The following is a 17,167-nucleotide window of genomic DNA, read 5'->3' as shown; positions in this document are numbered from 1 at the left end:
ATAAGAAGGCTTGTCATAGGTACCTACACGTAAATAAATCAATGTTATGTACAAAATAGTGCTGATCGCGAGTATGTAGAGACAACGGCACGTCAAGCTGTAAATTGTGGTATCTTAATCAGTTGTAATAAGGATGATTTTGCAGCAAAAATGTATACTTTAATGTGAATTCGTTTTAAACTTTTTATAAGAGCACACTAATATAAATAAATCGTAAAATAAAGACAAAAAACCATGAGTAGTCTTATTTTAAAAGGATGCCAATGATTTCAATTAATGCCATGTATGCGTTTGTAGCAAAACTGACCTTACAACTAGCTAAACAATATTAAGCTGGTGTTGCTGTACTTCTCACATTAAGCTGTCCTAAACGCCCATTAAATTACTTCAGTCTAAAAGAAATGAAACCTAGACATTGGCAACCCTATGCACATCGGATACGATGACATTGATGCCCTTTTTTACATAACCCTGCACGGTGGCTCGGAGGAAAGCAGAGTTGACAAGGAAGTCAAACCTAGGATATCTATCTATCAAGTATTTATGAAGCAAACATTGTTAGAAATTTTGTATGAAATACGCATATGAAAATATTTCAAATGCAAATTCAAAATTATTTATTGTGAATCATAGGTAGGTTTCTTTATGTGAGTTGTATGTAAGAAATAAGTAGAGTCTCAATGATTCTGAGAACATTCTTTAAGACAACAATAGAGGGACAATTTCGTTTATTATTTGTATTTTTCTATAATGGAAGTATATCCCTATGCCTAAACTACTTGTAGATGTTAATGGAAATTCTGGCACGGTATTAAAATAGATGAAACCTTGCTTTCTACTCTAAGTAACTAAACAGGGATTCTCAAACGTCCTGTAGCTGAATCATGTTAAATATTATTCTTACAATAATTTGAAAGAACGCGAACTAAGAACGCCTGTGTGCAAATAACCAGTCCACTTTACCATATTTCTAACTAGCTTTTGCCCGCGGCTTCACCCGCGTGAAATTTAGTGTCACAGATCGGCATAAATTATAGCCTCTATGTTAATCTGGGTTACAAACAATAATACTGTAAAGTATAAACAAAATCCGTTCAGTAGATTTTGCGTGAAAGAGTAACAAACATCCAGACATCGAAACTTTCGCATTTATAATATTAGTAGGATTAGTAGGATTACGACTTACTCTGTTTGCACGAGTGCCCTATCACGTAACGGTCAAAGTTTACTCCCCACGCAATGAATTCGCACCTGCGCGTACGCAAGCAGATGCAAGGGTTTAATAAGCGCTCCGTTTTATTATTATGGTTTAACAATCACAATTTTAACGGTGCAATTCCTTGAATATAAAATCCTGCACTGATACACACAATATTAATGGCTTTCAAGCTGTACCTACATAGATTATACAGGGTGTTTGGCGCATCGTGTGCCAAAATGATTTGGCGGATAGAATGGGTCATTTCCTATATTTTCAGCCCCCATAACACGTTCCATGCCAGGCGGCTACTTTTATATTAATTTTTTTAGTAATTTCACCAAAATACCCAAATCGCATCATTTAATTTCGATTTAAAAAAAAACTACTAGGCCTAGCCTCAAAATAAATATTTTGTTTTGACGTGCATTGGTGTAGGGTTGCATCAAATCTAAATTTACTGGCAAATATCATCTAGTTTTTTTTTAATTCAGCTTTGAAGTTTTCCTAAAAGTTAAAAATGGACTGAACATTTAAGTTTACATGGCTATAAAAAAATAAATAAAAGAGATAGCGATCTTCGGATTTTATCAAAACTTCTCTAGTCTATCCCCATTTAAACGGTATACTAATCTTGTTTAAATAATAACAATAACTTCACAAATTCCTTAAATTAGTGCATTGACTCTACTCCGACTGATTTCCGAAATTTGTGTTTATAGCCCCTTTTGTGTGAATAGCATGTTATTAAACACCTAACAGGTAAAAAATATTTATCTTATGCAATGTAAAAACCTTTACCCTATCGTTTTTCAATGTGGATTTCTTGAAATTAAAGACGAAAATAATTATTTTGATCGTTTATTAATTATTACAAATTTTGTTCAAAATGACCGTCTCGGCAACGTATACACTCACGACATCTTCTTCTAATTTTAACTGTTGTCGTATGCAGCCACATTTCTCTTTTTATTACTACAAAGGCGTTTTCTACTCGTGGATTGGAAGAGATGACCCTATACAGTGGCCTGCACGTTCCCCAGACCTAATTCCGTTACATCTTTACGTCTGGGGACGAGCTAAAGAACTGATACGTAACGGATTCAAACAATAGAAGAACTACAACAACGAATAGAAAACGCCTTTGTAGTAATAAAAAGAGAAATGTGGCTGCATACGACAACAGTCGAAATTAGAAGAAGATGTCGTGAGTGTATACGTTGCCGAGGCGGACATTTTGAACAAAATTTGTAATAATTAATAAACGATCAAAATAATTATTTTCGTCCTTAAATTCAAGAAATCCACATTGAAAAACGATAGGGAAAAGGTTTTTACATTGCATAAGATAAATATTTTTTACCTGTTAGGTGTTTAATAACGTGCTATTCACACAAAAGTGGCTATAAACACAAATTTCGCAAATCAGTCCGAGTAGAGTCAATGCACTAATTTAAGGAATTTGTGAAGTTATTGTTATTATTTAAACAAGATTAGTATACCGTTTAAATGGGGATAGACTAGAGAAGTTTTGATAAAATCCGAAGATCGCTATCTCTTTTATTTATTTTTTTATAGCCATGTAAACTTAAATGTTCAGTCCATTTTTAACTTTTAGAAAAACTTCAAAGATGAATTAAAAAAAAAACTAGATGATATTTGCCAGTAAATTTAGATTTGATGCAACCCTACATCAATGCACGTCAAAACAAAATATTTACTTTGAGGCTACGTCTAGTAGTTTTTTTTTTAAATCGAAATTAAATGATGCGATTTGGGTATTTTGGTGAAATTACTAAAAAAATTAATATAAAAGTAGCCGCCCGGCATGGAACGTGTTATGGGGGCTGAAAATATAGGAAATGACCCATTCTATCTGCCAAATCATTTTGGCACACGATGCGCCAAACACCCTGTATAGTGAAGGTGCTGTTCATTTTGGGGTATTATTGTTGAAAATCGCTACCATTATTACTCGCAAATACTCACCAGCTAAAAACTTTAAGATATCTTTCACTTTTTCTTTTAGCAACGGAGAAGTCGAACCTTAACTTCGAACTCCTCATAACATGTTCTTCTGATTAATTTCGTTGCGGGTCCAATGACAGTTTAACTTTCCCCGGGACAAGCTTGACCTTCATTGGTTGGGTTTTTATTGGCGGTCAAGCTGTAGATCCTGGCTACACAGGAGTTGCAGTGGTGGGAAAGAGAGGTGGGAATAGTCCCGTTTTCCTTTAGAGCTTGTATAACCAAAAAATTACACATAAATATTCACCACTTACCGGAATCATTGTGGGCTGACATGTGTGGTCGTTCGTCTATATCGTATCGTTCCTGAAACAAAAATACACTTTTGTCAACAATGTTTTTGATTTTCTGGGTTAGAGTACCTATATAGGAAAATAATTTACAGGGTGTCCCAGAATGGGTAAATCAAACTGCTAGGGGAGGTAGCTCTACTAATGTACAAACCCAAAAAAATATGAAAAAAATTTTTTGAGTTCGGAATTTTTTTTTATTTTTTTTTCATATTTTTTTAGGGATAGTAAATTAGAAGAGCTACCTCCCCTAGCAGTTTGATTCACCCATTCTGGAACACCCTGTATACCTACTCTTTAATCTATACACCGCACAATAAAATAAAAATTAAACAGAACAATTTATGCAGTATTTTATTATTTTTCCTAGGTAGCGATTTCGTCCGCACCACACAGGAAAAGAAAGGGAAAATGTACTTCATGTAACTACTAGAGAGGTACACAGTACACACAGCCTGCCCGCGCTTTTAAAACTCGCGGTTTTCAAAGAGCCACGGGCCGCATTGTTCCACATTACCCTTATTATTCCCTAATCCCTCCGCCGTTATTTATTCAACGTCTAAACCACACAGCTTTGTTATTCGCGAGACTTTTCATGAAAAACGAATTAAGGCTTGGTATTTCTGCTAAAGTTGGTATTTCGCGCTGTCAAAATCTGCGCGCGCAATACTTCGCCGAAGACAGCGCGCCAAAGAGCTCTCGCGGCTACACAGTATAGAAATACGTAGTTTAGAAATACGCAGTTGGTTAGGTTAGGTTGACTTCCTTCCGTTCAAGCATCACACTCACAGCACTTTCTAATACAAATCATATCCAAGTGATACAAATTAAAACAACTTTCAAAATTTTTGGGAATATATTTTAGAATCGAATAAATATAGAATATAACTGCCAAAGTAAACACGGTTCAAAGAGGCGTGGCGTCACCCGACCTTCCGGAAGTTCCGCGCCGGCTAAAAGAATTTCAAGATTACGTCACCCGATCTATCGGTAGATCCTCGGGAGCTTGAGCGATTGGAAAAACATTTTATGATCAGTTATGTTACTCGTAGTAGCGATTATTTAGAGCTTGGATAATAAATTATAGTTGTTGCAATTCACAAAGCTTTGCATGTGGTTAATTACATTAATCAGTACACGCATCAATTTTGTTCAGTCTTTTTGTTTATTAATAAATAAAAATATCATACTAAAATTGCATACATATTTGTTTGTATTGGTCTGGGTGTTTTCTTTCCATAATTTATGTATAACGTATGTACGGGGCTCTGTATCGAAAATTACTATGAGCAATAAGCATCACACACGGTTACCTGGAGTGCATTACCGCAGCAAATAGCTTGCCATCTTAAATGAACGGTATAATATCGAGGTTTCGTCAGTACAGTTGCGAACAAAGGTGTTTGTGTAGTATAGTTGAGTTGAGAGGTCAGATTATTGAAATAATAAAACGAACATTTTATTTTTTAAATACATTTTAAAAATAATTTACATTACAGATAACAATGAGAGGATGACATTGCAAGGTGGTGCCAGTCCAGTCTTAAATCCGTTTGATATATGCTGCATCTGCCATGTTTTTGGCTAAAAGATTCTTCTATCTTGCAGTTTAGACTTTTATTACAGACCTCAGACAGTATTTTTGGAAAACTTTTACGCATGGTGGAGGAAGGGACGCTCTAGAGACTCAAGTCTAGAAGGAGTCACATGAACTACAAGTTTTAAATCCGTTGACATCTGCTGCATCTGCCATCTTTTTGGCTAGAAGATTCTTCTATCTTGCAGCTTAGACCTTTAGCTACAGACCTTAGACAGTATTTTTGAAACATTCTTACGCATGGTGGAGGAAGGGACGCTCTAGAGCAGTGGTTCTTAACCGGTGGTCCGCGGACCACTGGTGGTCCCTGGAGGCATTCCAAGTGGTCCACGATGTGCACTTGCACACCTTGGTCAAAACCACTTTTAACTGATTTTTGCAGTCAAACTGGTTTTGACCGATTATGAGGTGGTCCCTGACAAGACAGAAATTTGGTAAAATGGTCCCTCATGACTTAAAGGTTAAGAATCACTGCTCTAGAAACTCAAAACTACAAGGATACACATGAACTCCAGATTTAAATCCGTTGACATCTGCTGCATCTGCCATCTTTTTGGCTAGAAGATTCTTCTATCTTACAGCTTAGACCTTTATCTACAGACCTTAGACAGTATTTTTTATTATTTATTTGTGTCAGTGTGCTCTTCTAAAGAGTGTAAGACGATTGTATGTAGGTACTATTAAAATGAAATTTTAACTCATTGGTTTTGTCTCATATTTGAGGAATGTACTATGTATCATGAGTAGAGTCTTCGTTTAAAAGGATGCGAACGATTTAAATTTCAATAGGTAGACAAAATTGATAATTTTTAATTATCAAAAATTTAAGCTTTCTCCAGTAACACTGATATTATTATACTGTGACTCATCAAAGTCATCATTGTCAAAAATATTGACAAATCGCGAACTGTCACGGCCAAAAAACTGACACGCGTCCGTCCTCCGTAAGCGCCACCGCGCGACTGATTGAGATTGTCCAAGCCGTCATGGACGATTTTTTCCACATTTTTTAACATAGTAACTAAATAAGACGCAATATAAAAATTTCATCCGTTAAAAGCCCTCAAGTTATTTCTGAACTTTAGTTTAGTAAAAGATTTAGAATCTCAAATCGCTTATTTTAAAAATAAAACCATAAATAGAAAACGAATAGAGGTAACTTTGGGAATTTATTCTATCGAGTCAACTTCATCAAATCGTGTTTCCATCCGTTAATAGCCCTAGAAAATATCCTCAACTATGCCCAATAAAAATCTTAGCCTTTAATTTTACTGTTTAGTACCTCAAAAATGAAAAATGAAAACCTCATTTTCGCCATTTTCTCTGCTACCCGGCCTTAAAACGCTAATTAAATTGGTATTGTGGTCGTGGTATTGAAACCTTATAAATACCTAATGTAAAAAAACATTATGACAACGAAACGATAAATTGATTGTTGCCCGTATTCACAAACGATGCTTGCCTGTGAAGCAGCAAATTGAACGCACAGCGTTGAATAGAGCTCTGTGATTGGTTCATGTGTCACCCTGTGCGTCCACGCGCACTGTGAGACCTCATAGTATAGTAATGTTTGTGAATACGGGCGTGTATCTCGATTCGCGGAGCTTGAAGGGCTATACAGTATGATTCTTTTTACCGCCTGAAAATTTTAACAGGTTGTTATAAAAATGAACCAGTTTATGGTGATTGCTTAATAAGGCTGCAGTCATACGACGCGTTGAATTCTGAAAGAAAAAATACTACACGAATTTTGAAGGTGATCCAATTTAGCTGCCCGGTCCAATATATTAAGTATACCTTTTATTATTACATTTATTTATTTTATTTATGTGTTTATGACTGCATACGAGCCTAAGTTCGGCGATGAGTCGTATTTTGGAGCTGCATTATTTGAAACCTTAACCCTCTCGCCGGATAATTCCCGGACCGACATTGTTGCGCCGTAATCGGATTAAAATTTAACCCGTTCATTACTCGTTAAACCCTAAAACGGGCAGACCTCCAGTAATTTCATTGCATGGCGAAAACTGCCGATTATGTAAAATACATTCGCCATGCGCTTGGAGATTGTAATGCAGGATGTTGGTTCCAATTTATGTGTAGTTACAGTAGACAGTATAATATCAGAGAGTAAATTGTTCCCTCTATTCCTGCTGTCCCCCACAATGCTACTGAAATCTTCCCGTCGGCCCCTACCTATGGGCGGGCACTGGGAAGAAAAGAATAGCTTTGTCCTTTAGGAGAATTAAAAAAAAATATTATGAAAATTCAAAATTCAAATATTTTATTCAGTACATAGGCCCTTTCCAGGGCACTTATACACGTCCCAAATATACATAGCTCGCCCTACCACCACTTCGGGACAACATATGGGCTGGTGCTGAGAAGAAGTGGCGAAAGAATCTCAGTCACCTTTGTCAGCCTCTTTTTCAATAAAATACAGTAATTTATAGTTTAAATGACACGCAATAAGTGCGAGCTAGGCAGGTAAAATCCACGCACTCTTGTCATTTAAATAATCGACATGTAAAAGTGCTCATTTAAAAGGCTTCTAACAGAAAATATATAAAAAAATGTTTGCAGCCCAGAGCTTAATAAACTTGCTATTAATCCAGGATGTCTCAAGCCATGTTTTTATTATCTTCAAGGCTTTCCTGTTTATTACGGAAGAACTTCCGATTCGGCGTCCGACAAGACAACCCCGATCGACGGCGTTAATATTCATAGGGCGCGCACTCTTACGCGTGGGACTGACGTGTTATTATCATCTAAGGGACTGACTACATGGGGACAGTTGATGACGTCACACCAATGATAACATTTAACATCCAGAGTCCAGACAGACACAGAGAAAAATATTCATAGGGCGCGCACTCTTACGCGTGGGACTGACGTGCTATTATCATCTAAGGGGCGGGCTACATGGGGACAGTTGATGACGTCACACCAATTATAACATTTTATGACGACCAGACGAGAGAGAGCCAAATAATCGGCTTATAGGGCACGCACTCTCACGCGTGGGACTGACGTGCTACTAAGGAACGGGCTACATGGGGACAGTTGATGATGACATCATACGAATGATAAGATTTTTATTAAGACCAGACAGACAGAGAAAGCCTAATGTTCGGCTTATAGGGCGCGCACTCTTACGCGTGGGACTGACGTGCTATTATCATCTAAGGGGCAGGCTACATGGGGACAGTGTATGACATCATACGAATGATAAGATTTTTATCACGACCAGACAGACAGAGAAAGCCTAATGTTCGGCTTATAGGGCGCGCACTCTTACGCGTGGGACTGGCATGCTACTAAGGAACGGGCTACATGGGGACAGTTGATGACATTTTTAAGACGACTAGACAGACAGAGAAAGCCAAATGTTCGGCTTATATGACACGCACTCTTATGAGTGGGACTGGCGTGCTATTATTATAATATGACGACCAGACAGAGAAAGCCAAATATTCGGCTCATAGGGCGATCACTCTTACGTGTGGGACTGACGTGCAATTATTATCATCTAAGGGACGGGCTACATTGGGACAGCTGATGGTGTCATACCAATGATATCATTTTTATGACGACCAGACAGAGAAAGCTAAATATCCGGCTCATAGGGCGCGCATTTTTACGCGTAGGACTGACGTGCTATTATCATCTAAGGGACGGGCTACATGGGGGCAGTGCATGACGTCATACGAATGATAAGGTTTTTATCACGACCAGACAGACAGAGAAAGCCTAATGTTCGGCTTATATGACACGCACTCTTATGAGTGGGACTGGCGTGCTATTATTATAATATGACGACCAGACAGAGAAAGCCAAATATTCGGCTCATAGGGCGATCACTCTTACGTGTGGGACTGACGTGCAATTATTATCATCTAAGGGACGGGCTACATTGGGACAGCTGATGGTGTCATACCAATGATATCATTTTTATGACGACCAGACAGAGAAAGCTAAATATCCGGCTCATAGGGCGCGCATTTTTACGCGTAGGACTGACGTGCTATTATCATCTAAGGGACGGGCTACATGGGGGCAGTGCATGACGTCATACGAATGATAAGGTTTTTATCACGACCAGACAGACAGAGAAAGCCTAATGTTCGGCTTATAGGGCACGCACTCTTGCGCGTGGGACTGACGTGCTATTATCATCTAAGGGACTGGCTACATGGGGACAGTTGATGACGTCATCCGAATGATAAGATTTTTATCACGACCAGACAGACAGAGAAAGCCTAATGTTCGGCTTATAGGGCGCACACTCTTACGCGTGGGACTGACGTGCTATTATCATCTAAGGGACGGGCTACATGGGGGCAGTGCATGACGTCATACGAATGATAAGATTTTTATCAAAACCAGACAGAGAGAGAAAGCCAAATTTTCTTCTTTTAGGGCGCGCACTCTTACGCGTGGGACTGACGTGCTATTATCATCTAAGGGGCGGGCTACATGGGGACAGTTGATGACGTCACACCAATGATAACATTTTTAATTTACATTTTTAATTTGATTTTTAACATCCAGAGTCCAGATAGACACAGAGAAAAATATTTATAGGGCGCGTACTCTTACGCGTGGGATTGACGTGCTATTATCATCTAAGGGGCGGGCTACATGGGGACAGTTGATGACGTCATACCAATTATAACATTTTATAACGACCAGACAGAGAGAGAGCCAAATAATCGGTACATAGGGCGCGCACTGTTACGCGTGGGACTGACGTGCTAAAGGATCATCATCATCTAAACTTTAGATGATTTTATCAATGGCATCAGTCAAATAGATCAATCGTACGTCTTGGTATTATAACACAGGAGCAACTTCGGAAACAAAAACAAAAGTGATACGATTAACTCACAGGGGTTGGTGTTTCGCGTACCGGACGACAGTGATGACAAGCCAGTTATGGACGTGTTTATGTTTAAGTTTTTAGATTATCGTGCAGATTTACAGAAAAAAGTAACTTATCCTGCAATACACCAATTATTTAGTTTTGTAATTTATGCAAAATTCATTAATTTCCTTATACATAAATAAGTTATAAAAAAACCGTTAAATGTAAAAGCTGTTTTTCAGACACGAGAGGCACATTATTGTGAAATGATTTTAATCTACAATCAAGACTTGAATCTTGAATTAAAAGCAATCACCTACCGGAAAACCCTGGAATTGAATTTAAATAAGTTTTGAGCTTCATTGATTGATTTTGATTTTTTTTTTATTTTGGAATTTCTTTATTTGCATAATTAACATACATACATGTTTAGTTAGTAGGTACATGATAACTTAAAAGCTAGCGTTTTTTATAGACTTAATAATACGTCTTTATAAAACATGCAACATAATAACATTATATTTAAATCATAAAAAGAAACAACACAATAGCTACGTTGAATTGAAACACTTATAAACTAATCGGCTTAAGATGTCGATTTAGCTACATATAAAGTATCCTACCTAAATTGTTGCTAATTATAAATTAGACTGAACGTCACAAAATATAAAATTATCTGCTTTTATGAAGAAAGGAAGCAAGCTTCATTATAAAAGCCTGAAAAGCTCCATGTAAGCCTACCATAACACACTATAAGTACATAAAAGCCAACCACTCGTTTAAGCTGTGTTCTACGACCCTCTACACCAGCGTATGTATGGCGAATGTTAATGCATTATTAATTTTCCGGTTTGAATACCGACCAGATTGAAACCTAACTATGCGTATAGGATTTCAATTTGACTCATCAGCAATTGGATGGAGCCGATCATCGGCTTTTGATTATAAATTGATAATTTAAAGCAGTGTTTCTATTTTCTTTCAGGTTAATTGGTTTAATCAAAAGCCCTCTAAAACATTTACAGTAATGAAGCCATTATAATGGGTACCTAGTTAGTAGAGATTTATATTGAGTTTATTTATTTATTTAGCCCTACCACCAACCAAACCGAACAGAAAAATCTGCCCCCACTGGGAATCGAACCCGGGACCTCTGCGTCTGAAGCAGGTGGTCTTACCACTAGACCACAGAGGCGGTCTTCCAAAATGCATAAGTTTATATCAAAATTTACCCCGAGACCGCGACTGCATAGCATCGCATTTCGCTGCCTATACTGTACGTACACTAACACCCGTATTCACACACATTACTATGAGGTCTCACAGTGCGCGTGGACGCACATGGTGACACACGAACCAATCACAGAGCTCTATTCAACGCTGAGCGTTCGATTTGCTGCTTCACTTAAGCGAACACCGTTTCTGAATACGGGCGTATACTAAACTATTACTTAGCGTTTACACAACTAATTACAGCGAAATTAGTCCAGAAACAAACGCTCGTTAGCCCTGTGGAGTGGTGGATGGCGGCAAATATCCGGTTCCCACGGTTCGCGGTTCGCATTGTTTGAACACGGCTGAAATATGCGGTGTTTGTCCAAGAATGTGATTTAGTTTAGTAACATATGTTATTTGGAGTGGTTTTCCCGCGGCTTTGTTTTATTTTGTGACAAATTACTTTAGCAGACCATTCGGAAAACAAATAATCCTAAGTCGGTAACTTAGGATTATTTGTTTTCTTCTGACGAAGGTGGCGGGAGGTGCCTGGATGCGGGCAGCGCAGGGCCTGTCCTTGTTGAAAACTTTGGGGAAGTTTATTTCCAGCAGTGGACGTCTTTCGGCTAAAACGAACGAACAAACGAAGTTACCTACTCTTTTTAAAAGAATAAGGACTCAAGAATGATACGCAGTGAGAATGATATCTACGCCATTTCTTCGCACACAAAATCATTTCAACTACAGGCATTCCACAGCTGAAAGTAATCCTTCCAAGGAGCGCTCCAAAGGACGATCTCTCCCTTTTTGATTCAGCTACTTACGGTTATCAAAAACCCTGAAAATGAAGTTCTGGTTATTTTTATAATGTCGCTCATTCATTTCTGTCATAATAAAAACAATTTTATGAAACGTGCATGGTTATAATAATAGTGCGGGACCAATAGCCGGTGAAAACGCGGGACCCATTGTGCAAGGCGATTCGCTGCATTCATCTCCATTTAAATCGACAAAACGTTTCTAGCATGATATATGAGTAGGTAGGTAAATTCGGATTCATGGTGTTCTATTTCCAGCACAAAAGGCTAGTGTCCCAAAACACAAATCCGTCGAAAATCCGAAGCCGTATTAATCGGGTGTCGCCAGTGGAATCACGTGGGCCCGACTCGGGACGATCCTCCGATTTCGCGTGACACACGCACCCACTGGCACGGAAGGGACAAATTGGCAGTTTGGGCGGTTTCTGTGCCTGAGCGATTGGGACTTAAAACTAAAACGCTGATATTAGTGAAAAAAAAAAATAAAGTTTTATTCCAATGGATATTACATGAAGACAAGAGGTCTATATAAAAAAAAAAATAATACATGAAGAATAAAGGAAAAGTATACTGAGTGTACACAGACTATTTTTTTTACAAATGATGATAAATATATTTTGCGACTACCCGATAATAAATACATTTTCACAATCATCTTGCTATATTTAAATTAAAACCTGTAAATTCGTAGCGTAATTATCGCTCGTGGAATCACGCGGTCTCGGGACGTGCGTGACACGCGCAGCGGCTCGGAAGGGACAAATTGGCGGTCCACGGGTTTATTATGCCTGAATGCGTGTTGATACAGAATTCAACAATTGCTGTCGCCGCGTGATAAACGGTCGTAGGTGTTTCTGATGTCATTGTCGTCGGATGAAAACGGTGAAATGAGGTAATTGTTTTGTTATTGATGCTGAAATTTGGTAGTTCTACTACCTAATTCTTTTCAGCTGATATGAAAAGTAGTTTTTGATACTTTGATTTATATCGTGTGTAGAATAGGCTCGACAAAAAATATACTATATGAAATAGGTAAGTAGGTATGTATTTCCAACCTGTAAGTATAAAAAACGCAAACGTTTACAACTTGCTCATACGTATCACAAGAGCTCTGACTGAATGCAATTTAAGTTATTCTATTTCAAATAAAATATAAAATTAAATCTCCAAATAAGGCTTTCAATTTCCCCGCTCTGATGGAAGTGACCTGATTTCAATATATTAAGAAAATATACAGCGGAATGGAAGGGTCAAATTGGAGGTGTAGTGGGTAGTCCGCACTCACGTGAAATGCGACCCACGCTCATAGGGATGGGGCATCAGTCATGACGTAAGTACGGAACTTACTGTTTTGGTGGTTATATTTTAAATGTCTGATGGCTTAGTAGCGCAGTGAAGTGGCTTGAGCGTAGTGGGTCCTAAGGTTGATTCCTAACGGGGACATTTATTTTCAGAACTCGTTCGCACTTGATCCAGGAGATGATGACGACAATAATCTGCTTGTCATACAAGAAGAGTAAAGTAATCAGCAGGACATCATAGAAATTATCATAAATTTTTGTTGCAAAATTACATTTATTAGATGTACAACTATATCTAGCAAAGTACGAGTATGTACCTACCTATAATATAGGTGTCACCACTTCAGGTAAGTCAATTACATCATCAAGTAGTTTCCTTAATTATCTTTAAGCTGCTTGTAGATTTATCTCCGTCAGTCAATATGTTAAACTTAACTGCGAAAACGAACCGGCTTTACTGTAGTTTGATAATTCAATTGCTAAGTTACGACGCTGGGAACCGGTGTCGCTAAGTTGATATTGCTTTTGTTTCTGCGTTATTTGGACGTTCAGTTAAAGAAATACAAGATGAAGAATACCTATAATCGTAAAGTGTGTTTTTTTGTCCTGGAATACAAATATTAATTTAAAAATCATGAAAAAAAATAATTAATGAACGGATGTTTTTAGGAAAATTAAAATTCAATTTCAGATAGTAATCCGAGTTGAAAACAACTTGTTTTTTTTTTTAATTGAGTAATTAAAAAAAAACACCAGTCTTACAATCAGGTGCCCCACCAGGCCCTGCATCACTATGCACTAAGTCACTACTTTAGCACTCATTCACAGTACAGTTTTCCTTTTTACATTACCTATTATTTCATTCGTTTCAATCCGTAAACGAACTAAAGTCGCTGACATAACCCGACGGATTAGCAAGCTGAAGTGGCAATAGGCATGGCACATAGTATGCAGAACTGACGGCCGATGGGGCAGCAAGGTTCTGGAATGGAGGCCGCGTACCGGAAGGCGCAGCGTGGGACGTCCACCTACAAGGTGGACCGACGACATCGTAAAGGTAGCAGGGAAGCGCTGGACGCAGGCCGCTACCAATCGATCAACGTGGAAAGCATTAGGGGAGGCCTATGTTCAGCAGTGGACGTCCTATGGCTGACATGATGATGATGATGATTATTATTATTTCATTTATTTATTTACTTTGATAACCAACGATACATACACTAAAACCATCTTTCCAAGATTTTGTACTTCATCTCATTATAATTTGTTGCATGAATCCCGTACTCCCGTATCCTTGTCACATCCCTAGCGCCCGGAATGTCCTCACCGCATATTCGGCCATCCGCACTCCGCCGCGCGGGATATTCGACCGCGGGCTGAATTAATCGAATAATGTGGAATACCTAAGGTACATGTCAGGTATGCTACTTGCGAAATTGACGTACCAATCTATAAATCATATATCTTCACAGTATTATAGAAATTTAATGGAATGATTCCTGTTTTTCATGATAAGTACCTTTTGATTAAGTTTTTTGCGACAGTTTTCCTGCTTCTTGATGACCTCATGAACTTTGAATGTAATACAGTCATGTATCAATCACATAATTATAATGGCGACTAAATTATGGATCATCATCATCATTTTAGTTACAGGACGTCCACTGCTGAACATAGGCCTCCCCTAATGTTTTCCACATCGCCCGGTTGGTACCTTTATGTGGTCATCATAAAGATATTTTCAATGATGACACAGGAATATAAACACACAAACATAAAATAACTCCACTTGACGCTTATGATGATCACTTACAAAAAGTCTACAGTCGACACATTTGAACTGGCTCTATTGGTGGCAATTTCACAAATAAAGCCATTAAGCGAACTTAATTTTCATAACAGACCACGAATAGACCTCAGGGGGGCCATCTTGCTTGGAAATTCATTTAAAAGTAACAAATTACGTAAACCTTACCGCGGCCCACGCGTGATTAGCGCCTCTGTCAGACATTTTAAATTTGAGGGCCTTCGCGGAATTGTATCATATTATATTTTTTGTCAAATTATTAAATTACACTTAGGTATTTGTAACAAGCGGTCGCCCGAAACTTCGTACCTACGCGTGGATCCCGTTTTACCATTGGTTTTACCCTCTGTGAGTAACTACGTTCTAAAAGAAACCCCCATGCAAAATTTGGGACTCCTAGCACTTGTAGTTTCTGAGATATCATGATGAGTGAGTGAGATAGTCAGTGACCTTTCGCTTTTATGTATATTATTATAGATTTTCACCAATTGATTATCCAAACATTTTTGTTTTATGGTACGAGAATGAACCTGCAACCTGGTACAGTAACCCGGCACAAGAACTAACTTCTTCGTTCACCCATCACACGTCATGTTTAATACCGAAGATTTTTATTTCGACAAAATCTTCTGGCAGCTATTTTGCAACAAAAATGAACAGTCCAATATGCTGTCAACTGTACTATCATGTACAATCAGCCTAACATCTGTTCTAATCTATGTCCCATCCGCGCGGGTCACCGCATTGTCCCTCCGTCGATTGTGTGCGAACTGCGAATGTCATGCTGCCCTGATATTGGACCCGATTCTGCGAACTCTAAAACCGGACTAGTCTAGTTATTTATTTGGGTTGGAAAGAGCTTATAAAACTTGACATCTTTAAAATAAATAAATAAATATCCCTGGACATTTTACACTACGCTTCTAGTCCCAAACTAAGGAAAGCTTGTATTATGGGTACTAGACAACGGATATAAACATACTTACTTAAATACTTTTTTTTTGTAAATACATACTTATTATACATAGTAACACCCAGCCCCATCACAGAAATTAAAATTCATCATTTAAATTTCTGCCCGGCCGGGAATCGAACCCGGGACCTCTCGGAATAGTAGTCCGTTCCGAACCACTACACCAAATGGTCGACAGATCACTCCAAAGTAACTAAAAATATTGAGGAAAATGGCCTTTATTTAAGCAGCCATCCAAAATTAAGTTGACAAAAGATTCTTCTATACACTGTTGAAAACTTATAAGCTGTATTTTCAATTTCCAATATTGACTGTAGAACAACATGTAAAGTTCTTTGTATAGAACTCTGCACTATATTGAATATATCGCACTATATCAGATGAATGGGGGACTGCTCTACATCAATCCGTGCTCTCCACGTATCGTTTGACCCGCATTGTGGCTCCATCGCATTGTATGCTAATATCTCGATAGGTGCCTTCTAGGTGTAGATATGATATTATTCATGCTACTATGATATTTGGATCCAATTCTAAAACTATCCATAATACTTGTTAAACGAATCTAGCGAATGAGACTCTTCTTTAACAAGGTGGCAATTTTAACGGTTGAATGATGCTAGCTAAACTGGACCATAATTGTATTATTACGGTCACTTGCTGAAAAATTCCCTGATAAATAAATTCAAACTTATCTAAAAGGTAACTGTTACTTTACGTATGATAAATAACTATCTAAAACCTTTTCAGGAAACAGTGAATCATGGCTTCTAGTGTGTAATTATTTCCACAAGTGCCTCAAATCATCTTTGTCGACTTTTCCTCTAACTTGGCCTCTAGTGTTTTAATCAATTCCACAGGGCCAAATACTTCAAACCCAGAGGATAAACTATTTCTCAATTCAGGACAACTTAGTATTTCTTCTAGCGAAATATTCAAAAACAAACCCCACGTACCTGACATCGGTCAGTGTAGGGCTCCACGCTTCAGTAGTCCTACGTAATGAGGGCTAGCCTGGGCAGGGCACAGTCCGCAGTTCCGATCCAATTCGTGTAGGTAATTGGTCATTTAAATCG

At 38.1% G+C, this 17,167-nt stretch overlaps 1 protein-coding gene across 1 annotated transcript in view; it reads right to left on the bottom strand.

Annotated features, from left to right (window-relative positions):
* LOC135078361 (apoptosis-stimulating of p53 protein 2) overlaps nt 1–17,167 on the bottom strand; it is a 449,764-nt gene that overhangs the window by 340,794 nt on the left and 91,803 nt on the right. The window contains exon 2 of the mRNA XM_063972958.1: nt 3,481–3,532. Coding sequence (XP_063829028.1) covers nt 3,481–3,489 — 9 coding nt within the window. The 5' untranslated portion in view covers nt 3,490–3,532. The remainder of the gene's footprint in view (nt 1–3,480; nt 3,533–17,167) is intronic.

This window comes from Ostrinia nubilalis, chromosome 14 (genome assembly GCF_963855985.1).
Source record: "Ostrinia nubilalis chromosome 14, ilOstNubi1.1, whole genome shotgun sequence".
Classification (NCBI taxonomy): Eukaryota; Metazoa; Arthropoda; class Insecta; order Lepidoptera; family Crambidae; genus Ostrinia; species Ostrinia nubilalis.
The sequence above is the reverse complement of the archived record's forward strand: the minus strand, read 5'-3'. Positions and strand labels throughout refer to the sequence as shown.